The 21,731-nt window shown below is 37.2% G+C and overlaps 1 protein-coding gene across 1 annotated transcript in view; it reads right to left on the bottom strand.

Moving 5' to 3' along the window:
* The window catches only part of LOC150088094 (transmembrane protein 8B-like), a 265,188-nt gene that overhangs the window by 233,251 nt on the left and 10,206 nt on the right, over positions 1-21,731 (bottom strand). The window contains exon 2 of the mRNA XM_090370569.1: positions 7,329-7,494. Within this exon, the coding sequence (XP_090226695.1) occupies positions 7,329-7,494 (166 nt within the window). The remainder of the gene's footprint in view (positions 1-7,328; positions 7,495-21,731) is intronic.

Genomic DNA, 21,731 nt, shown 5'->3' with positions numbered 1-21,731 from the left:
TTTGCAATTATTGTAAATTTTATTGGTGTGGGTTCTGTCACCTCATAAATTTGCTTTTTGTTCTTTAAAATGGTAGAATTTGTTGAATGGGATAATTTTAAATCATATACTAAGTCTGAAACTGTTTCACCATTCTTTGGATTAATTGGATTACACACATTGTTTTATTCATTTTATTTTCATCTAAGTCTATTGTATTTCTTTTTCTTTTATCACTTTTCCCTTACTTGCATGTGATATAAATACAAGTTAAAATCGAAAATACAAACCATGGATAAACTGATGAAAAATGAGAGAGAGAGATAACCGTACAAGAACACTGCCGCTTAGTGACTAACCCAATACAAAATGACTGATTGCATGTGGGATATGTTCTTGCATGATCAACTGCATCACTGGCTGATATTCACACACAATCTTGAAAAATCTTAATTTTTTTCTAAACATGTACTTCATTGTCTTAAGTCTCAGTGGTTGAAAGTCAAGATAGTCAAAAGTTGAGAAATACTTGTAGTTATATATTGGATTTTTTTAATTCATTGATGCCTTGTGGTTCTCAACATATACAGGAACATGGTGAATAAATCCATTCTTTATGCAGAATTTTTATTTAATTTACAAACTTCAAAAGTGCTAGATGTAGAGCAAGCAAGATAGTCCCAGTAAAGCCATGTGTGTTTCTGTGAGCGTTTTTCAAATTTCCTTTAAATTCAGTGGTGCAGCAGAAAATACATAAAGACACTGTTCCTTCATTTCACTTGCATAGTCAGAATGGCTGGATGAGAAGATGAGGAATGATGGGCAGTGTACTGTGATGTATATAGATGGACACCAGCCATAGTTCCCAAATTTTCCACCCTCTAAATTTTGTTCTATGTAGATATTTGAAGTCAGTTGTTTAACAAGATGATACAGCAGTAACTTTCTACGGCCACTAACATTTCAAATAATTTTTTATCAGTTCAAGTTTAGAATGCTCTGAAAAAGCAACAGACAGTAGAATTATATATAAATTCCAAAGTGTAATGGAAACAGAGTGAAATTCTGTTTAGAAATCATTTACAATACATCAAATGAACATAGATGCAAGAAAGCAACCTTATACAGCATCAGCCAAAAAAACCCCTTCCCATTTCACCCATCCATTTGCTTCAAAAACTTAGCATTAGCAAGCTTATATAGTAGGGTTGGCCAACGAGTCGATCGTGATCTACCAGTCAATCGCGAATTTAATTTCGGTCGATCACAACGAATTTTAAATATACAGTCATCCCTCGATTTGTGCACCTTGTGCAATGAAATTTTTGAGATGGTAGATCACGGCACATTTTGAAGGAAAAAAGTAGATCGCATCACAAATTAAGTTGGCCACTCCTGTTATATAGCATCAGTCAAAAAAAAAAACACATACGCACCCTTCTCATTTCACCTCCCCCACTTGCTCCAAATGTTTGTCTAGTTCTGCTTTGAATCTATTTAAGCTATTAACTTCTACAATGACAGATGGAAGTTTGTTCCAGCAATCTACCACCCGCTGGCTAAAGGCAAACTTCCACACATCTATCCTACAACTGTCTTATCACAATTTGAATTTATGCCTTCTCAGATGATTATTCTGAGCAACAGGAAAAATCCCATCAGCATTGAGCATGCTCAAGCCTTTATACACCTCGATCAGATTACCTCGCAGGTGCCTAGTCTCCAGACACTGTAATTTGCAAAAATAAGCCTTTCTTCATAAGAGCAACCCCTTGCTCCATTCACTAATCTTGTTGCCTGTCTCTGCCTAGAACTAGGCAAAGAAGAACTTTGCCTAGTTCTTCCTTGAATTTATTTAAGCTATCAACATCCACAACGACAGATGAGTTCATTCCAGCAATTAAACTACCCGCTGGCTAAAGGCAAATTTCTGCACATCTATTCTACAACTGTCTTTCCTCAATTTGAATTTATGCCACCTCAGGTTCACAATCTGAGCAAGAGGAGGAATTCCATCAGCACTGAGCCTGCTCAAACTATTCAAGGCCTTATATACTCCAATTAGATCACCTCGCAGGTGTCTAGCCTCCAGATGTTGCAATTTTCAGAATTTAGCCTTTCTTGGTAGGAGAACCCCTTCGTTCTCCTACCAATCTTTTTGCCCTTCTCTGTACTCATTCTAGCAATTCTACATCCTTAAAATGAAGCTTCCAGACCTGTATGCAGTACTCAAGGTGTGGGCTGACCATTGCCTTATACAAAGGCATGATCACCTCCTTTCCCTACTAGCAAAATTCCTATATATCATTGACAAGACCCGATGACCTGCTCTGGCAGCCTATCTGCTTCGCTCCGAAAACTTCCATATCTTACTGTACAATTATCCCCAAGTCTTTTTCATTCTCTACCACCCCAAAGTGTAGTACCACACAATTGGAACATTTCTCTGGGATTACTGCAACCCACATGCAGTAATGTGCAGAGATTGCTGGGAGTCATTGCGGTACAAGTAAACACATGTGTTGTTTTAGGGTAGCTAAGAATAGAAACAGGTGCATGTATACAGTAAACCCCCGATATTCGCGGTATTTGTATTTGCAGTTTCGCTTATTCGCAATCGCCGATTTAATATAAAACGAAACCTAAAAAAATGTGAATTTTATAGCACCATGAATATTTTCCACCATAAAAAAACATGGGCGTGGCTAAAATTATCTTTCCCGGTCAAAACAGCGCTTAGTGGGTGGGGGGAGAGGGGGTGACAAAATCACGGGCGTGGATGTTTCTCGCTAATCCTTGTTCAGTATGTGTTACGCGCTTGTCATGGAAGATTTCGTCATTTGCTTTTAATTTATATGCTTATAAATTGAATAAATTTATCAATTTATAAATTGATATGCTTACAAAAATGATAAATCTACCGTTTTGCAGTAAAACAGACTTTTTCGAGTGTGTTAATGGAAGAAAGTGACTTTATTGTGGACAAGTTCTTTCTACCCCTACAAAATTATGGCTACGAATAACAAGAGAAATGTGAAAATATCAAAGAAGGTGATGATGACATTAGCGAATAAAATTGAGTTATTAGATAAAATTTCGAATGGTGAAAGTGTCTCCTCAGTGGCAAAACATTATAAAATCAATGCGTCAACGGTACGATCAATCAAAAAATCGGAAGAAAAAATCCGCTATAGTGTCCGTGAAAACGTGCTAATTGCTTCAAAAATTTGCTCTGTAACTCGTGATGTTAAATTAGAAAAAATGGAAAAAGCTTTAAATCTGTGGATAGAAGACTGAACTCAAAATTCTGATAAGTTCACTCATCATTCGTGAAAAGGCAAAACTCCTTTATCAACACTTTAGCAAAACTGGTGATAGCACTAGCATGATAAGTTTTTTTGCCAGCAAAGGTGCTGGTTTGAAAGATTTGTTTGAACTTTCTAATAAATATTACATTTATTATTAAATTGTTTCTTATTTTCATTTCGTTGCCATATGCTTGCATTTCACTATGTACTGTCATTGTACATAGTCATATTATGAAGGTACGTATAATACATACATAGACAAAATTTTAGACTAGTTTTTCTTATATATTTCATACTTTAGAACGGAACCCCCTTTATTACTATGGGAGCCATAACTCGGTATTCGCAACATTTCTCAGGAAAGTAACCCCCGTGGATAGCGGGGGTTTACTGTACTTACGTGTACACCAATGCTAGGAGTTTAGTAAATAAATTTGATGAATTTGAGGTATTGCTCAAAACATCAAAGCCAGATATTGTTGGGATATCAGAGACATGGTGTCACACAGATATAAGGAATGCAGAACTGGAATTTGGGGAGTACGTCTACAGAAAGGATAGACAAGACAGGAAGGGAGGAGGGGTTATGCTATTAGTTAAGAAACACAAAATCCGAGGAAGTGAAGCCAGTCGACATCACTGGACAGTGCAGTGTCGAGTCACTTTGGTGTGACATAAGCATTGGGAGATCAAAATTGAAAGTAGAAGGGTGTTATAGGCCTAATGACTCCAATGAGTATAATAAAAAAAAGAGTGAGCCAGTACATCAGAGAATCTTATAATGGGGGATTTTAATTTCCCAGATATTGACTGGAATTTGTGGGCTGGTCACTAACACACTAGCAAGGCTTTTGTGGATTTATTGGATGATTGTTTTCTACATGAGCATGTTCGGGAGGCAACTACAGGGAGTAATACTCTTGATTTGATTATCAGTAGTGATTCTTCATGCATTAAGAATCTACAGATAAAGGAACCACTAGATGGCAGTGATCACAGTGTGCTGAAGTGGGATTTACTCAAAGAGGTAACTACCATTAGGGGTAAAGGGAAGAGTTATTACTTTCGTAAAGGCGACTACGATGGTCTGAGACAGTATTTAAATTCTATACAGTGGGACCAACTGATGATGTTACCAACAGCAAATTCAAAATGGGAAGCATTCAAAGAACTTATCTTGGAAGCTACTAGGCTTTACATACCAACTAAGAAATATTGTTCAAGGTTTAGACCTAAATGGATGTCAGATGAACTAATGAGGCATATGGCAGAGAAGAAAAATGCATGGGATACATACAAATTAACACATGACACAGAAGCTTACGATAGATACAAGTTGATCTGTAACCAAGTTACACAGAAGGTTAGGCAGGCGAAGGCAGATTACGAGAAATCTTTGGCAAGGGATGCAAAGAAAAACAGCAAAGAGTTCTTTAGTTATGTAAACTCTAGAAGGAAGGGGATGAATCAGATTGGTCCACTTGATATCGATGGGCCAACTGTTGATGATACTGCTCAGGTAGCTAACAAACTAAATGAATATTTTGTATCGACATTCACACATGAGGAGTTATTCAGCGAGGGGAATGCCAGAGGTGTATTTAACTCTGGCAGTAAGTTAGAGAATCTTGTAATAACTGAGAGTAAAGTGGAGGAGAAATTGTTGAAGATAAACACAAGAAAGACACCTGGGGTGGTTGGAATCTATCCAGTTATATTAAAGGAGGCAGCAAAGGAAGTAAGCAAACCCTTAGCCATAATTATGAGAGCTTCCTTGGACTCAGGGGAGGTACCCATAGACTGCAGATGTGACCCCAATTCACAAAGGAGGATCAAGGGTTGACACAAGTAATTACAGACCTGTGAGTTTAACTTCTGTTCCAGGAAAATTAATGGAGGCACTGGTTAAAGAAGCACTGCAGGATCATCTACACAAGACTTCATTTATAGCTCGGACACAGCATGGTTTTGTTAAGGGGAAGTCTTGCCTGACCAATTTGATTGGATACTATGATGCAGGGAATAACTTTGATATTATATACTTGGATCTTAGAAAGGCTTTTGATACTGTTGCAAGTGGAAGACTGCTGCACAAATTGGAGCAGTGTGGCATTGGAGGCAAATTGCTGCTATGGATAAAGGGGTGGTTGAGGGGAAGAAGGCAGAGAGTGGTGTTCAATGGATACTGTTCATCGTGAACTAATGTTATTAGTGGAGTCCCTCAGGATTCAGTGTTGGGTCCATTGTTGTTTTCTGTATTTATAAATGATATTGATGATGGTATATCAAGCTTAATGTCCAAGTTTGCAGACGATACGAAGGTTGGCAGGGTTGTCAAGGACACTACTGAGACTATGCTGCTGCTGCAACAAATCTGGAAAGGTTGAGCAGATGGGCTGAGAGGTGGCAAATGAAGTTTAACATTGACAAATGTAAAGTACTACATATGGGAAACAGCAACCTGAGAGCAATGTATCAACTCTGTGGTACCACTGACAGTGGTAGAGAATGAAAGGGACCTTGTGCAGGCAGATATGAAGTTCTCTGAGCAGTGCAGACGGACTGCAAGAGTAGCTCATGGTGTCTTGTCAATGTTATACAGGAATTTTTCTAGCAGGGATAAGGAGGTGATTATTCCCTTGTATAAGGCAATGGTCAGGCCACACCTAGAGTACTGTACACAGGTCTGGAGGCCTCATTTCAAGAAGGATGTAGAGCTGCTGGAACGAGTACAGAAGGGCAACAAGATTAGTGAATGGAACAAAGGGGTGCTCTTACAAAGAAAAGCTTAAGTTTTGCAAATTACAGTGTCTGGAGACTAGGCACCAGCGAGGTGATTTGATAGAGGTCTATAAAGCCTTGAATGGTTTGAGCATGCTCAATGCTGATGGGATTCTTCCTCTTGCTCAGAATAATCACCTGAGAGGGCATAAATTCAAATTGAGAAAAGACAGATGTAGGATAGACATGCAGCAATTTTCCTTTAGCCAGCGGGTGGTTGTTAGTGGAAAAGACTTCCATACCTTGTCGTGGAAGTTGATAGCCTAAATAAGTTTAAGGCTCAGCTGGACAGGTATTTCGAATGAACAGAGGGATGAAGTGGAAGTGGTTTTTTTTTTTTTTTTTTTTGGCTGCATAAGCTTGCTTTCTTGCATCAAATGCCTTTACTAATGCTAACTGGGTAATTTTGTTTGGCTGATGGTGTGTAGCCTGACCATTGCCTTATACAAAGGCATGATCACCTCCTTTTCCCTACTAGCAAAATTCCTGTATATCATTGACAATTTAGTCCCTAATAATACTAATAGTGTAGAAAACATTTATTATTTCATCTTTCATTTCAAGAACACCGATTTCTCAATCATTGTTGTTGCTATTAGTTAATAGGAATTTTAAGATCTTAACAGTCATTTTTGTTGCTTCAATATTTTCTGTTATTGCATATTCTACAAGTTTCACTTCTACAAGTTATATCCTTCTTCTGCAGATAAAATTGTTACATTGAGAATAATAGTTATAAAATATCCTTAAAAGCCCACATTCAGATTCAAAATGGCTTGGTCATTATCTTATGCAAATTTAAGATATTCATTTAAACCAACTGAAATTTATTTAATTCTAAAAAATGTAGTAACTTTGTTTATTTTTATTTTTTTTTTCAAAAATATAAATTATAATTAATAACTATGAACGTTCCCAAAATTGGCGCTCTACATATTTGGGTGGCTCTAGTTGGCTGCCTGACTGATTTGCTGGACTGTTGAGCTAGCTCTGCTCATAACAGCTATTGAAGGATTAAAATGAGCAGTTTGAGTTTATAGCAGTGAGAAGAGAGTTGAACAACATATTCAAATGTTTTAAATTTTATTAGTATCTGGTCTAAAACATATGGCTCTTAAAGAGTTTCTTGATCATGGTATTGTTTCAGTTTTGAGAATCAATTTTACATTCACACGAAGTATATATGCAAACCACACACAGACACAAAAAAAAAAAAAAAAAAAAAAAGAGAGAGAGAGAGAGAGAGAGAAGCTGTCTTACATAGCAATCGGTTTTGGTGGAGAACAGCCTGAGGTTCCATTAGCTTTGAACTGCCACAAAGATAATGTTACTTGATGAGGGATGTTGTAATAAAAGACTTGCACATTTCTATAAGCTTTGTAGGGAAATATCTGTTGGGCTTCCAACATTTGAACAGAAATGCATTCTAGGTATTAAAAAAAAAAAACATTATAGTTAATAGATACTGCCTATTCCAAACATGATCCCTGTAATTATACATAGTACTAATCTTTCTCATATTTTACATTGTAATATCTAATTAGAAAGGAAGAACAAGATATACATAATACAGTGTGACTGAAAGCCTGCACACAATCATACTAAGTTTAGATAAACATACATCTTTGCAAATAAAATTTTAAAAAATTTAAAAACATAACAAAGAGCTCTCAGCTGTTTCAAATACACACTTCAATATTTTGTTATAGTTCTAATGTGTGAGAGTCTGCCTTCCATGAAAATTCTGTTTTAAGCAGCACCAAAGGAAAAAGGCAGGTGAAGCCCAGGGATCTTGATAGCCACAAGATCTCTGGACTTATCCAGAAAAAAAAAAAAAAAAAGTCTTCACTGTTTTCAGTCTTGCACTGTTGCTCTGTCTTTCTGTAGCCAACAGTAATGCTATCCCTACTAAGTAATGAAATGAACTGTGATAAGTTCCTGGTAATGCTTTGTGGTTACAGTCTCAGTGAAGGAAAGATGGTCTACTACGTATCAATGAGAAACAGATGTAATGGGAGTATCCTAATGTAATGGGAGTATCCTCTGTTTCTCTTTGTGTAACCTCATGAAAAAATGCACATTTTCACTATTATGTTGTTTTGGCTATTAAATTATTCACTCAGATGAAACCAAGCTTCATCTGTGAAATATGCATCCAAGCCATTGGCAATATAACAATATCTTTGTTATGTCAATATTTCTAAGTTTATATAAAATTTGAATGCAATAAAAACTTAAAAGCTGTACACTTCTGTAAGTCAATCAGGTTTGCAGTCTGGCCAAGTTTTCTAGAGCGATTATTGTGATGATCATAACAAATGTTGACAAATTATTTGGTATTTTTATTACTGAACTGATGGCTGACTAGATTAGTTTTTGTAATCGATGCTTGCTGTTTCACAGAAATAGCTAATAAGACAATATACTGGTGATTTATTTAGAACCAGATATAACATGGAAATGTCTAGCTATATGCATTCTGACATTGTGCGAGATTGATGTATAATGCCCAACAGTGGATACATGTCATACCTGCAAATAACTCATCTTTATTGGCACCGGTGTACCGTCATTGACACACAATGGACACACAGCAGAGGTTCAAGATCACCACATACAAAATGTGTGCAATGTCATCTTTAAGACAATATATACTGGATCAGGCACTGCCACGTACAAATACATTTTACAAATTTCTGATCACCTTATGCCAGAGATTCCCGAAGTTTGGAGTACATGAAGCATGAATGGGAAATGTTGGAATGCTACCTTGAAGAAAAGCATCAAACCAAGTAATGCATTTTTTAAAGTCAGAGCCCAAAAATCACCTTTATAAATCCTGTCCATGAAATATTGCCATAATCAGAAGTCACATGAATTAAGGTTTGGAAAGCAAAGCAATTAAGCATTGGTAAAATGCCAGAATATGCAGTTATCTTTGAATGCAGTGAAAAGAAAGTTTTACCAGTTCAGCAATGTATTAAGTTCCAATATCCATAGAAATAGTTGTCCAAACATTTGCTTTTCTCCTGATGGGCAGGAATCATATGGCACCAGAAAATATTACAGTAACATTTGTCATAAAAGTACATGCTTCAGAACAAATACTCAAGTCTTCCTTGAAAAAAAAAAAAAAAAAAAAACTGTTCCATTAAGAAACTTGCTGTGAATCCACACCAAGTAGGCAATGAAGAGGAAATTCTCAAAGAATATGATCATGTTGGGGCAATTATGGGTAGTGACACAGCCAGAAACTAGTTTCACCAGCTTGTTAAATACACGTAATCCACTTCCACCCTAGATGCAAATTGTACGTTAAAGCCAATGCACTGTTGGAATTCATGCAGAGTTAAGTGACAGAGCATATAGATCTTGTAAAGATATCAATAAAAAATACTATCAAAAAATAACTGAAATTTTAACAAAATATATATATGTGTAGATTTTGTAACGATGTCAGTGGAGGGGGAAATTAAAGTCACTTTACAGACTTTTCAGCATGGAAATCTACACAGGGTTGACTTTACATTAGCAACACCAGCCTCATACCCTGTGGGGCAACCTTTTGCCCGTAAGTCTTGGCATGGACTCAATGCCAAGACATGTATGGACATCAAATGTCCTTTTCCAGTAGGTTCCAAACCTGCACAATTGGGCCATGGGAGGACAGAGAATTCACTGACATGTTCCTGAAACAAGTTAGCAACCTTCTGGGACTTGTGACATGGTACACTTTCATCTTGAAGATATGTACTTGGTTGATAATGATAGAAAGGCAGGCATACCCATTGAGCCATTGATTAATGGCTCGAAGGGTATGCTTGTCAGATGTGATCAGAGGGCCCATGGAATGCCACTAAGACAGTCCCCAAGCCGTAAAACCACTGTCTTCAGCCAGGTGAACACAAATAAGCATCTAGATGCCATGGCTTAATGTTGCTTTCTCCAAATGCAGATATGCCCATCAGCACGATAGAGTTGGAAATAGGATTCATCAGACCAGGTGACAGATTTCCAAGTTACTGGTCTAGTGTTGGTGCTGATGTGCCCATGCAAGGCACAGTTTATTGTGCCTCACAGTTAGCATGGGTATCTGTGATGACCAGCAACTACCATAGCCTATATGAGCGTATCTGCAATGCATAGTCAATGTGGATATTGGACATTGTTATTCCTACATTTTATTGGGTGGTTAGTACGGCCATCAGTAGTGATCCAACAACACATGTGGCTGTCCTGCATATGATAGGCTTGTTGTTTGAGGACGACTGAACTAGCCACAGTAGGCTCATGACACAACAGAACTGGAGCACTTAATCAAGTTGTTTGCTGTTGCGATACTGGCACCTGCATATATGTGTAACCTCATGAAAAAATGCACATTTTCACTATTATGTTGTTTTGGCTTTCTTCCACACTAACACTCAAAAACTGATTGTCATCTGTATGAATTACTATTTTAATCAGCCATTTCCAACTTTCAGCCCTTCACCAGCACAATCACATTTATGACCAGATCAGTCCATTCCTACACACGGTGGTACTGCTAATGCAAAGCCAACTTAGTGCAGCAGTTGTGACTTCCTTCTGGAACTGCAGATGGATGTGCATTTTGTGTAGCACTATAGCTATAATGCATTTAGGGCTTATGCCTTAGGCTGCAAGAAAGTCTAGACTATGTATAAGTTAAGTGAAAATGCATCATTAATACACAGCCAATTCTAAATTAGCAAAATATTTGCAAAGGTAGCATCGTTTTAAGTCATATCTTATATTGTGAATACCTTCACAATGAGTTGCCATGATATTGCACTACTTCGAATAAGTAATGCTTCACCTAAAGGAGAAGACTAACATTACTTATTCTCAGTGGATACCACCACCCAGACAGCAAAACAACTGTTTTGCCATCATTGCATCACTTGGGGTATCTACCCACCCACCCACCGAAGAATGGCCAAATAGCCCTGAAACGGTGCCGTCTGGGTGATGGTATGTTAAATTTCATTTGCCACCTCTCAGCCCATCTGCTCAACTTTTCTAGATCCTGTTGCAGCGGTGTACTGTCATTAGTGTCATTAACAACCCGGCCAACCTTCGTATCGTCTGCAAACAACAATGGACCCAACACTGAACCCTGAGGGACTCCACTAATAACATTAGTCCATGAAGAGCAGTGTCCATTGATTACCACTCTCTGTCTTCTCACACTCTACCATCCCTTTATCCATAGCAGCAATTTGCCTCCAATGCCACACTGCTCCAATTTGTGCAGCAGTCTTCCATGTGCAACAGTATCAAAGGCTTTTCTAAGATCCAAATATATGATATCAAAGTTATTCTTTGGATCCAGTTCCTTTGTGACTAAATCATAGAATCCAATCAAATTAGTCAGACAAGACTTTCCCTTAACAAACCCATGCTGTGTCCGAGCTATAACTGAAGTCTTGTCTAGATGATCCTGAAATGCTTCTTTAACCAGTGCCTCCATTAATTTCCCTGGAACAGAAGTTAAACTAACAGGTCTGTAATTCCTGTTTCTCCCTTTGATCCTCCTTTGTGGATTGGGGTCACATTTGCACATCTCCAGTCCATGGGTACCTCCCCTGAGTCCAGGGAAGCTCTCATAATTATGGCTAAGGGTTTGCTTACTTCCTTTGCCACCACTTCCTTTCCCAATTAGCAAAATTTCTGCATATCATTGACAATACCCCATAACCTGCTCTGGCAGCCTGTCTGCACGGCTCAGAAAATTTTATATCTGACTGCACAATTACTCCCAGGTCTTTTTCATTTTCTACCACCCTAACGTAGCATCACACAGTTGATACATTTCTCTGCTGTTATTCTATCCATATGAAGTACTTTTACATTTGTCACTGTTAAACTTTGTCTGTCACTTCTCAGCCCATCTGCCCAACTTTCTAGATCCTGTTGCAGTAGCACACTGTCATTAACAAACTTGCCAACCTCTTTATCATCTGCATACTTGGATATTAAGCCTAACATGCATTCATAAATATCACTGATAAATACAGAAAACAACAATGGGCCCAACACCAAATCCTGTGGGACTCCACTAATAATGTAAGTCCACAAAGAGCAGCATCCATTGATTACCACTCTCTGTCTTCTCTCACTCAACCATCCCTTTATCCACAGCAGCAACTTGACCTTAATGCCATACTGCTCCAATCTGTACATCAGTCTTATATGCAAGAGTATCAGAAACTTTCCTGAAATCCACATACATATCAAAAATATTTTTTGCATCCAGTTCCTTTGTGACCACTTTGTAGCATCCAATCAAACTGATAAGGCAAGATTTTCCCTTAACAAACCCAAGCTATATCTGAACTATAACTGAGTATTGTCTTGATCAGTGTTTTTCAAACTTTTCTGATTGCAGCCCATTTGTACAAAGCACATAACTGAGTGGCCCACTAGCCCATCCCATAATGCACATTTAAAGATAAGTCATATTTTACTGGCAGAAGTGAGACTACAAATGCCACATTGAAATGTAAAATTGTGGGCTTCGCATTTATTGTCAGCCCTGAACTGATTCCAACTAAAAATTAAGTCAGATGAAAATTGGAAGTTGGGATCTACTGTGAATAATACCAAGAGGGGATACAAGTGTAAAGTATATAATTATTTATTCAAGGAATTAAGTGGGTACACATAATAGAACAAAATATACTATACAAATTAATGTAAAGGATGGCACTGCTTACTTTCAGAAACCAGTAAAGGTATATCTGGTTCCGAGCTGGAGTTTTAATCTCATATCTGGAGCCACGTTTAGCCGATTTCTGCTCTTTGTTTTCTGACTCATAAGTGCTGAAAAACCAACTTTGCAGTTATAAGTTGAGGGAATGGCAGTAAGTACTTCAGTGCTACGTCCGTGAGTCCAGGATATTCCAACTGTACATGGAGCCAAAAGTCCATCAAACTTTTTTCTCTAAACACAAACTTCAATGACATATCTGAAGCTAGTCTGACAAGATTGTCTATCTCTTTTGAAGAAAGCTTCCTCTCAATGTTTTTTATGTATACCATGCATGTAAAAGGATTGCTGATTCACTCAAATCCTGTTTCTGGTTCTGGAAAATATTTTTTGAACTGGTTTCAAAGGCCTCATAAGTGCTCTTTCAAGTCCTTGATGATCACATCAGAAATTTTTTTGCCAGATGTCATCAAGAAATCATTCAGTGTATTAAAACTCGCAAAGTCTTGTTTGTCAAGGCGTTTCTGCCATGGTTCTATTTTCATACATATTGATCATACTTTATCTTGAACATTAAAGATGGTGATATCTTTTCCTTGCAAAGTAAGGTTCAAACCATTCAAGATGTTGAATATATCAGCTAGGTATGTCAGTTGAGCAAGTCAGGAGATATTATACATGTGAGCGGAAAGGTAAAACACTTGACATTCACTATCATGGAGGTAGATTTTGATCTCATCTCACAATTCAAAGAAATGGGTAAGTACTTTTCCACGTAAAAGCCAGCAAACTTCAATACGAAACAGAAGTTGCATGTGTTCGCTACCAATTTTGTCACATATTTTAAAAATATGTGCATTCAAAGGGCAACCTTTGATGTGGTTTATAATTTTTACTGCTTAATTCATAACTGTTTTAAGTCCATTTGACATAGTCTTAGCAACAAGTTGTTCACGATGAATGCTGCAGTGCATTGCTGTTACTAGTGATGCAACAGATTTAATGCATACAGAGGCCCTTCCTTTCGCCAGTCATTGCCAAAGCGAGACCAGTGCAAAGACTGACACATCGTGTCCTATCAACTTTATTACTTATCAGAAAATCACATTTAATGCTTTGAAAATATCTGCTCTTGTAGGCAGGATTCGGCAGAATATAAATTCATCGTGGTACTTTTCCTAAATATTCATATCTGACATATGCAAGGAGATGAGCTTCGCCAACCAAATCAGTAGGCTCATCAAGTTAAAGCAAAAAGTACATACTCTGATGTAATCGCAATAGCAGCTGACACTTCACATTTTCAGCCATGTTATTCGACGTTTAATTGTATCATTAGAAAGGGGTACTTTCAAAATAGTACTCTTTGCTTTTTCTCCAAGCATAAACTTTGCCATTACTTTTGAAGCAGGTTTTATCATGTTTTCTGCTGCAGTGTGATCTTTCAAGCACCTAGCCACCAGTAGCAATACTCTGTATGAAGCTGCCGTAGTGTTGGTATTTTCTCCACAGCAGCAATAAAATGCATTAGATTTTTATTGCGGTTTAGCTCTTGGCATTTGTTCTGAAAAAATTGCAGAAGCTTTCCAATGTACTCCTTGTGTTTAGCTTCGAAATAATGCTTTAATTTGGAGAATTTCATTACATCATTGGAAAGAGTTTCGTAACACAAAACACAGTGTGGGCTGGAATCTTCTATTCAGCAAAATCCTAATTAAAAAAAAAAAAAAAAAAATTCAGTGTTATACTTTCTCTTTACTTTTTTGTTTTTCTTTCCAACTGTTGTTTTATTGTCTAGTTGATCACTATTCATTGCAACACCCACGTTGCGAATGTTTTCACAGACATTGTTTTTGCAAACAGGATAATAATCATTTACATTAAGCACATTTTTGTCTCGACTGTTTATTGTATTCTCACTGTTTTGCACATGTTTATCTTGACTGTTCATTGTGTCCTCACTATTCTGCATATTTTTTTCATTATTCTCTTCACAACTTTCACCAGATTTGCACTTTAAAGTACCAGTTTTAATCCAGCATTCCATAATATTATTCCTAAAAAATATTTATTTTATTTAAATTATTAGGGATAGTTAAATAAGTAAAATTTAATAAACGAAATTTTAATTAACAGACTTACAGTGAGTATTGACATGCGTAAACTCTCAATCCTCTCAAACATGAGATGCAAACAGACAACTATTCCCGACTACGCTTCAGGCAACACTGATAAAAGCAATGATGAAATATGTGCAGTAAGTGTGGCATGACTGGATACCTCATGGTTTTCTCACTATACGATGGAAACGCCTTCCTATCTGGTGCGAGCACACGAATGTCTGGCCACAGTGTGGGGAATCATATACAGTAGGGAGATCACGGGCCACGAGCTACTCGGTCCACCCGGAACCTGGACCCCGTCAGGTGCATGACACAAATATAAACAGCCCTTAGCATGAAGTGAACAGAACAAATATTTATTTAGTAATAAAATTTGCAGCCCATCAGGAAATCTTCGTGGCCCACCAGTGGGCCGTGGACTGCACTTTGAGAAAGTCTGGTCTAGATCATTCCGCATTGCTTCTTTAAACAACGCTCCATTATTTTGCTTGGAACAGAAGTTAACCAACAGGTCAGTAATTCCTCATGTCAGCTTTAGCTCTTTGAATTGGGGATACATTCGCACATCTCCAGTCTGTGGGAACTTCTCTGAACCCAAGGATGCTCTCATAATTATGGCTACGGGTTTGATTAATTCCTCTGCTGCCTCCCTTAACATAACTGGATAGGTCCCATCCAACCCCAGGTGCATTTCTTATGTTTAATTTCAACAATATCTCCTCCACTTTCCAGATATTACAAAATCATTTAGCTCCCGGTTAGTCTGATAAACTTCTGGCCTCCACTTCCCTATAGAATTCTGGCCTCCACTTCCCTATAGAATTCCTCGTGTGTGAATGTAGATGCAAAATACTCATTCAGTGCGTCAGCAACTTCAGCAGGATCATCAACAGTTAAACTATCAATATCAAGTGGACCAATGAAATTCATCCCTTCCCTTCTATAATTTACATAAGTAAACAAGTCCTTGCTGTTTTTCTTAGCATTTTTTGAAAAAGATTTTTTGTATTTGCCTTCGCTTCCCTAACCTCCTTTGTGACTTGCTTACAGACTAGCTTATATTTACCATAGGCTTCTGTGTTTCCTGATAATTTATATGCATCAAGTTATATGCCACGAGTCTCATCAGTTCATCTACCATCAAATTAGGCCTAAATCTTGAAAAGTATTTCTTAATTCATATGAAAAGCCTAGTAGCTTCGATGATTAATTCCTTGAATGTTTCCCATTTAGAATTTGCTTATGGTAAATTCATATGTTGGTCCCACTGTATAGAATTTGAAAACTGTCTGAGACCACTGTAGTCACTTTTACAAAAGCAAAAACTCTTCCCTTTATCACTGATGGTAGTTACATCTTTAACTAAATCCCACAACAGCACACTGTGATCACTACCACCTAGTGGTTCCTTTATCTGCAGATTCTTAATGCATGAATAAACATTGCTGATAATCAGATCAAGACCATTACTCCCTCTAGTTGCCTCTCGATCATGCTGATGTAGAAAACAGTCATTGAATAAATCCACAAGTCTTGCTAGTGCATGAGTGACCAACTCAAGTTCCAGTCAATATCTGGGAAGTTAAACTCCCCCCATTATAAAACAATCTGATTTACTGGCCCACTATTACCCTGTACAGTTTCTTATTATACTCATCAGAGTAATTAGGCCTATAACACACGCCTACTCTCAATTTTGATCTCCCAATGCTTATGTCACACCAAACTGACTCGACACTGCACTGTCCAGCGATGTCGACTGGCCTCACTTCCTTGGATTTTGTGTTTCTTAACGAATAGCATAACCCCTCCTCCTCCCTGTCCCCAAATTCCAGTTCTGCATTCCTTATATCTGTGTGACACCACGTCTCTGATATCCCAACAATACCTCAAATTCATTAAATTTATTTACCAAACTCCTAGCACTGGTGAACACGCAAGTATACATGCACTTGTTCCTATTCTTAGCTACCCTAACGCAACCCATGTGTTTACTTGTACTGCAATGACTCCCAGCAGTCTCTGAAATACCCTGCATCTTGTTTTCCAGGTTGCTGCTGTTCATTCCAATAGAAGCAGTGCAAGAATCACTTTCACCTCTGGCAGTGTCTATTGTTGATCTATTAACAATATGATCTAGAAATGTGATCTATTAGCAATATTATCTAGAAAATTTATGCAGATGGGTCTAGAAGTGGCAACTGAAGTTTAACATTGAGAACTGTAAAGTACTGCATATGGGTAGAAGATTTTTTTTTTGTTAGTTCTTGGCGTAGCAGCTTCTGTGGCCATAATACACCTTCCAAGGTTTTTGCAGTACTCTGATCCAAGCCCGAGGCGGGATTCGAACCCGCGACCTTTAGGTTGCCAGGCAGGTACTTTACCCACCCGGCTAGCCCGGTCGGCGATGGATTGAAGTAACCCTAGAGAAATGTACCAACTGTGTGATACTACACTTATGATGGTAGAACATGATAAAGATCTGGGAGTAATTGTGCAGTCAGATATGAAGTTTTCTGAGCAAAGCAGACAGGCTGCCAGAGCAAGTCATGGGGTATTGTCAGTGATATACAGGAATTTTGCTAGTAGTGAAAGGGAGGTGATTATCCCTTTGTAATGGTCAGACCATGCCTTGAGTACTGCATACAGGTCTGGAGGCTTCATTTTAGGAAGGATGATGAGTTGCTTGAGCGTGTACAAAGAAGGGCAACAAGATTGGTGAGGACAACGAAAGGGTCCTCTTACCAAGAAAGGCTTAAGTTCTGCAAATTGCAGCTGGTGGAGACTAGGCACCTGCGAGGTGATCTGATTGAGATGTTTGAGACCTTGAATGGTTTGAGAATGCTGAATTCTGATGGGATTCTTTCGCTTGCTCAGATTACACACCTCAGGGAACATAAATTCAAATTGAGGAAAGACAGTTGTAGAATAGATGTGCAGAAATTTGCCATTAGCCAGTGGGCGGTTAATTGTTGAAACCAACTTCCATCTGTCATTGTGGAAGTTGATAGCCTCAATAAATTCAAGGAGAAACTTTTAGAGGGAATGGATGTGAATTTTTTTTTTTTTTTTTTTTGGTTGATGCTACATAGCTTGCTTTCTTGCATCACATGCCACTATTACTATAAGCTATTAAGGATTACTAATAATTTAAAGGGTGACCACTAGTTCAACTGAACTAATTGCAACTGATTAACTTAGTTAACAAGTAAAATTCTTGTTTTGCAATTATGCTTCAGAGAATATATTATACACTTCTGTTTTCTCACAAAAAGAGGTTTCTATTCATTTGCTAAAGATTAGATACTTAACTTACTAATCGTATACGTTATCAAAATGAAAATTAGGTTTCTAGCCAATGTGGAGATAATCAGATATCCCAAATCAGCCAAAAAAGGATAATAGCAAAAGAAATATTTTCTTTATTATTAAGTAAAAGGGGAGTACAGAGTACATTATTCTAATGATTAAAGATAGAATTTTATGACTACAAACACATGGTTCAGTATTGGAAATTTAAAATAGAAACATGAGAAAACTAAACCACTTACCTCAACAACAGAACACCACTGGCCAGGACAAAGATTCCATCAATAATAGCTGTTGCAACTGGGTTGTGTCCTCTGCCAGGAGCAATAGCCAAAACACTCTCTTTTAATTTCTCCATAATTTTGCACAATCCATTTTGGAAAAGGGCTCTGCTCCTTAAGTTTTTTAAATGGTGATACTCCCAAAACAAAGTCATTGCATTACTATGTTGACTTCTGCTTGCTACTCAGATTGCATTTAAAACATGTATATCACTAGTCGTATCATCAGATTTACTTTTCATACTGACTGCATGCAGTGCTAAATGTCTCCCGTTTTTTTTTTTGTGCATTTCCCTTTCACATGATCTAGACCAGTGATAATGATAAAAAAATTAGCTGAAATTATAAAATAACGATTTTTGTATGCCACAGGGAAAATGCTGGCTAAAATTAGTAAAGAATCTTGATTGATATTATAAAAAGGTAGCAGTACTTGAGGCAGACTGATAGTTACGAGGGGTTTGGAAAATGTTTTTAGAGGCCTCCATGACTTTTTTTTCCTTTTTTTTTAAGCATTCTTCACTGATCATTGAAGATTAGAGATTGGAAAACCCTCACGATTGACAAAACTGCAAACAGCAAATATTTTAAGTAATGAAGAGGGGTATGGTGTAGGTAAATTAAAAATACAGAAATTAAATTTTTAAAAATGTGTGAATGGGTGCTTAAGTCATGGCATGATGTTAAGACTGAAATTGTGGTCAAGTCCTTTAAAAAATGTGGTATATAATGCAATGGATGGAACTGAAGATCATTTACTGTATGAGAGTGACAGTGATATAAGTGAAGAGGATAATGATGTTGAGGATTATGATGATGTTGAAGATAATGATGATCAAGTCAGTAATGAATCCAAAGTTGAATAATACTAAAATAATAAGAGTAATAATCCTATACCTTTCTTTATTGGCTTTTGGGTTTTATTTTTATTGAATTTTAAATTTCCATTGTATTAACAATACATTTTTTTCAAAAGCTTTTTTTTTTCTTAAATTTACTGTTTCAAAATTAGAGTGAATCTTATAAGCCGACAAATGTGGTACAATCTTTCATTATCTGAGTGAAATACTATAGTGAAATAATATTTTGAGCTATATATATATATATATATATAGCTCAAAATATTACACGTTATTTTGGACTTTTACTGCACTAATACAGCAAATCCCCGTATTTAACAGTTTGCATTGGTAAAAGCCTGTTTAATAATTGCATTTCCAAATTCATCTCCACAAAGTCTTCACATATATAGATTAAATATCAGTCCTTACTACATTTCTCAAAATGACATGCCAAATATTAAAAAAAAAATTAAAAATAAAATTTAGGACATCAATTTAAAATATATTATTTTATTATTAATCATTTGCTTTAGAAAAGCAATTTACAAGACAAAGCATTTCTACAAATATTAATAATGCTAATATAGCTTTAACATCAACATATTCTATACTGACAAGAAGTGAAGATATTCCTATAAATCAACCATTCTAAAAAATCTTCAAAATTTACAATCACCTAGAAAACATTTATTAGCAGAGCTAAAGAAATGCACATACAACATAATATCCTATTGGTCAAAAGTACTCAAACTATGGGAAATTTTATAAGAATTAAGTATTTTAATTACAATATTATATATAAAATTTATTCTGTGTTCAGCCATTAATTTACAAACTATTAGAGAAAAAAGAAAATTAATAGTTGTCTAAGATTTTTATCAAGGTATTATAGGGATGTATATACAGGTGTATGTGTGTGTAAACACAAAATAGAATAGTTTTCCTCTACACAGGTGGCCTTGTGAAACCAGAGCAGATAGTCAGTGGTTCTATGTACAGTCATCAATGCCTCTCCTTGTATTATCTATATTTTATCTGTAAAATTCAGATAATGCAACAAGCAGGTGTGTTCAATATGATTAAGCACATCTGGTCACTGGCTGTTTAATCTGAGATTACTAATATACTGTATGCTGAAAAAAAGATCCCAACAGAACAATAATAAAAGCTTGCTATTGGTATAATATATTTTAATAACTATTCTCCACAGTTTTTCAATATAGAATTTTATGTGATTTCTTGATTAATTACAAATATGAGACAGAATATTTTAAAACGTATTCCTCTAAATTATCATAGTTGTTTAAGCACTATCTATATAAAATTTCTTTGACTTACTAGGTTTTCAAATTCAAATAAACAGAACTGCTTATTTAAATTGCAATTTTTACTTATTTTTTCCTTGGTAACTTAAGATTATATTTACACAAAACACATATATACAGGGTGTCTCAAAAATATTGGTACAAACTTTTAGGGGAGGTAGGTAACATCTAAAGGAATGTGAATCGCATAGGAACCCATAACTGGAAACGTCACCGTAAGTCAGTACACGGCAATGTTCATCAGTTCGCGAGAGGGAAAATTTCTGGTTTACTCATTCAAGCAGTAGTTGCCGCATGAAAAGCATGCATCGATATACGAACTGTGAGCTGGCAGACATGCACCTAGTGTATGGATTAGCAGAGGGCCCACACGGTGTGCACCCCCACGCGGCACAACATCGCTTCGCAATAAATGTGTGGGCAGGTATGGTCGGTGACTGCTTAGTCGGCCCATACCTGTTACCATCCTGCATGAACTCCGCTAAATATCGGATCTTTCTTGAACAAGTTCTACCAGGGTTACATGACGATGTTCCAGCAAATGTGAGAGGCAACATTTGGTTTCAACATGAACAGGGCGCCTGCCCATTATGGAAGGTGTGTTCGTGACCATTTGAACAGGTTTGGATTTTTTTTTTTTTTTTTAGGAGCATTAGCAACTAAGGCCATATTGCTCCAGGGATATGCGGTGGTCATTCCCTGACCTTTCCGTATCCTCTGTATTTAGTGGTGACGGGCTTGAACCCCGGTCTAATCAAGAAGCGTGTGTTACGCACTGCTGCTCCTTCCCACCTGGCTACGGAAGCGCCTATTTGAACAGGCGTTTTGGGTGTCGATGGATTGGCCGTGGTGGACTGGTTGCCTGGCCCCCGTGCTAACCTGATTTATTGAGCCTTGATTTCTTTCTGTGGGAGACCTCAAATCTATCGTGTATGAATCGCCTGTGGAGACAGAAATAGATCTCATGGCGAGACTCGTCTGCACTGCTGCTACTGTCAAATAAACTCCAGGTGTGTTCGACTGTGTCCGCCAATCCATGCTGCGTCGGTGTCA

Source organism: Mastigoproctus giganteus, chromosome 3, assembly GCF_048544385.1.
Source record: "Mastigoproctus giganteus isolate SK-2022 chromosome 3, ASM4854438v1, whole genome shotgun sequence".
Taxonomy (NCBI): Eukaryota; Metazoa; Arthropoda; class Arachnida; order Uropygi; family Thelyphonidae; genus Mastigoproctus; species Mastigoproctus giganteus.
The sequence above is the reverse complement of the archived record's forward strand: the minus strand, read 5'-3'. Positions and strand labels throughout refer to the sequence as shown.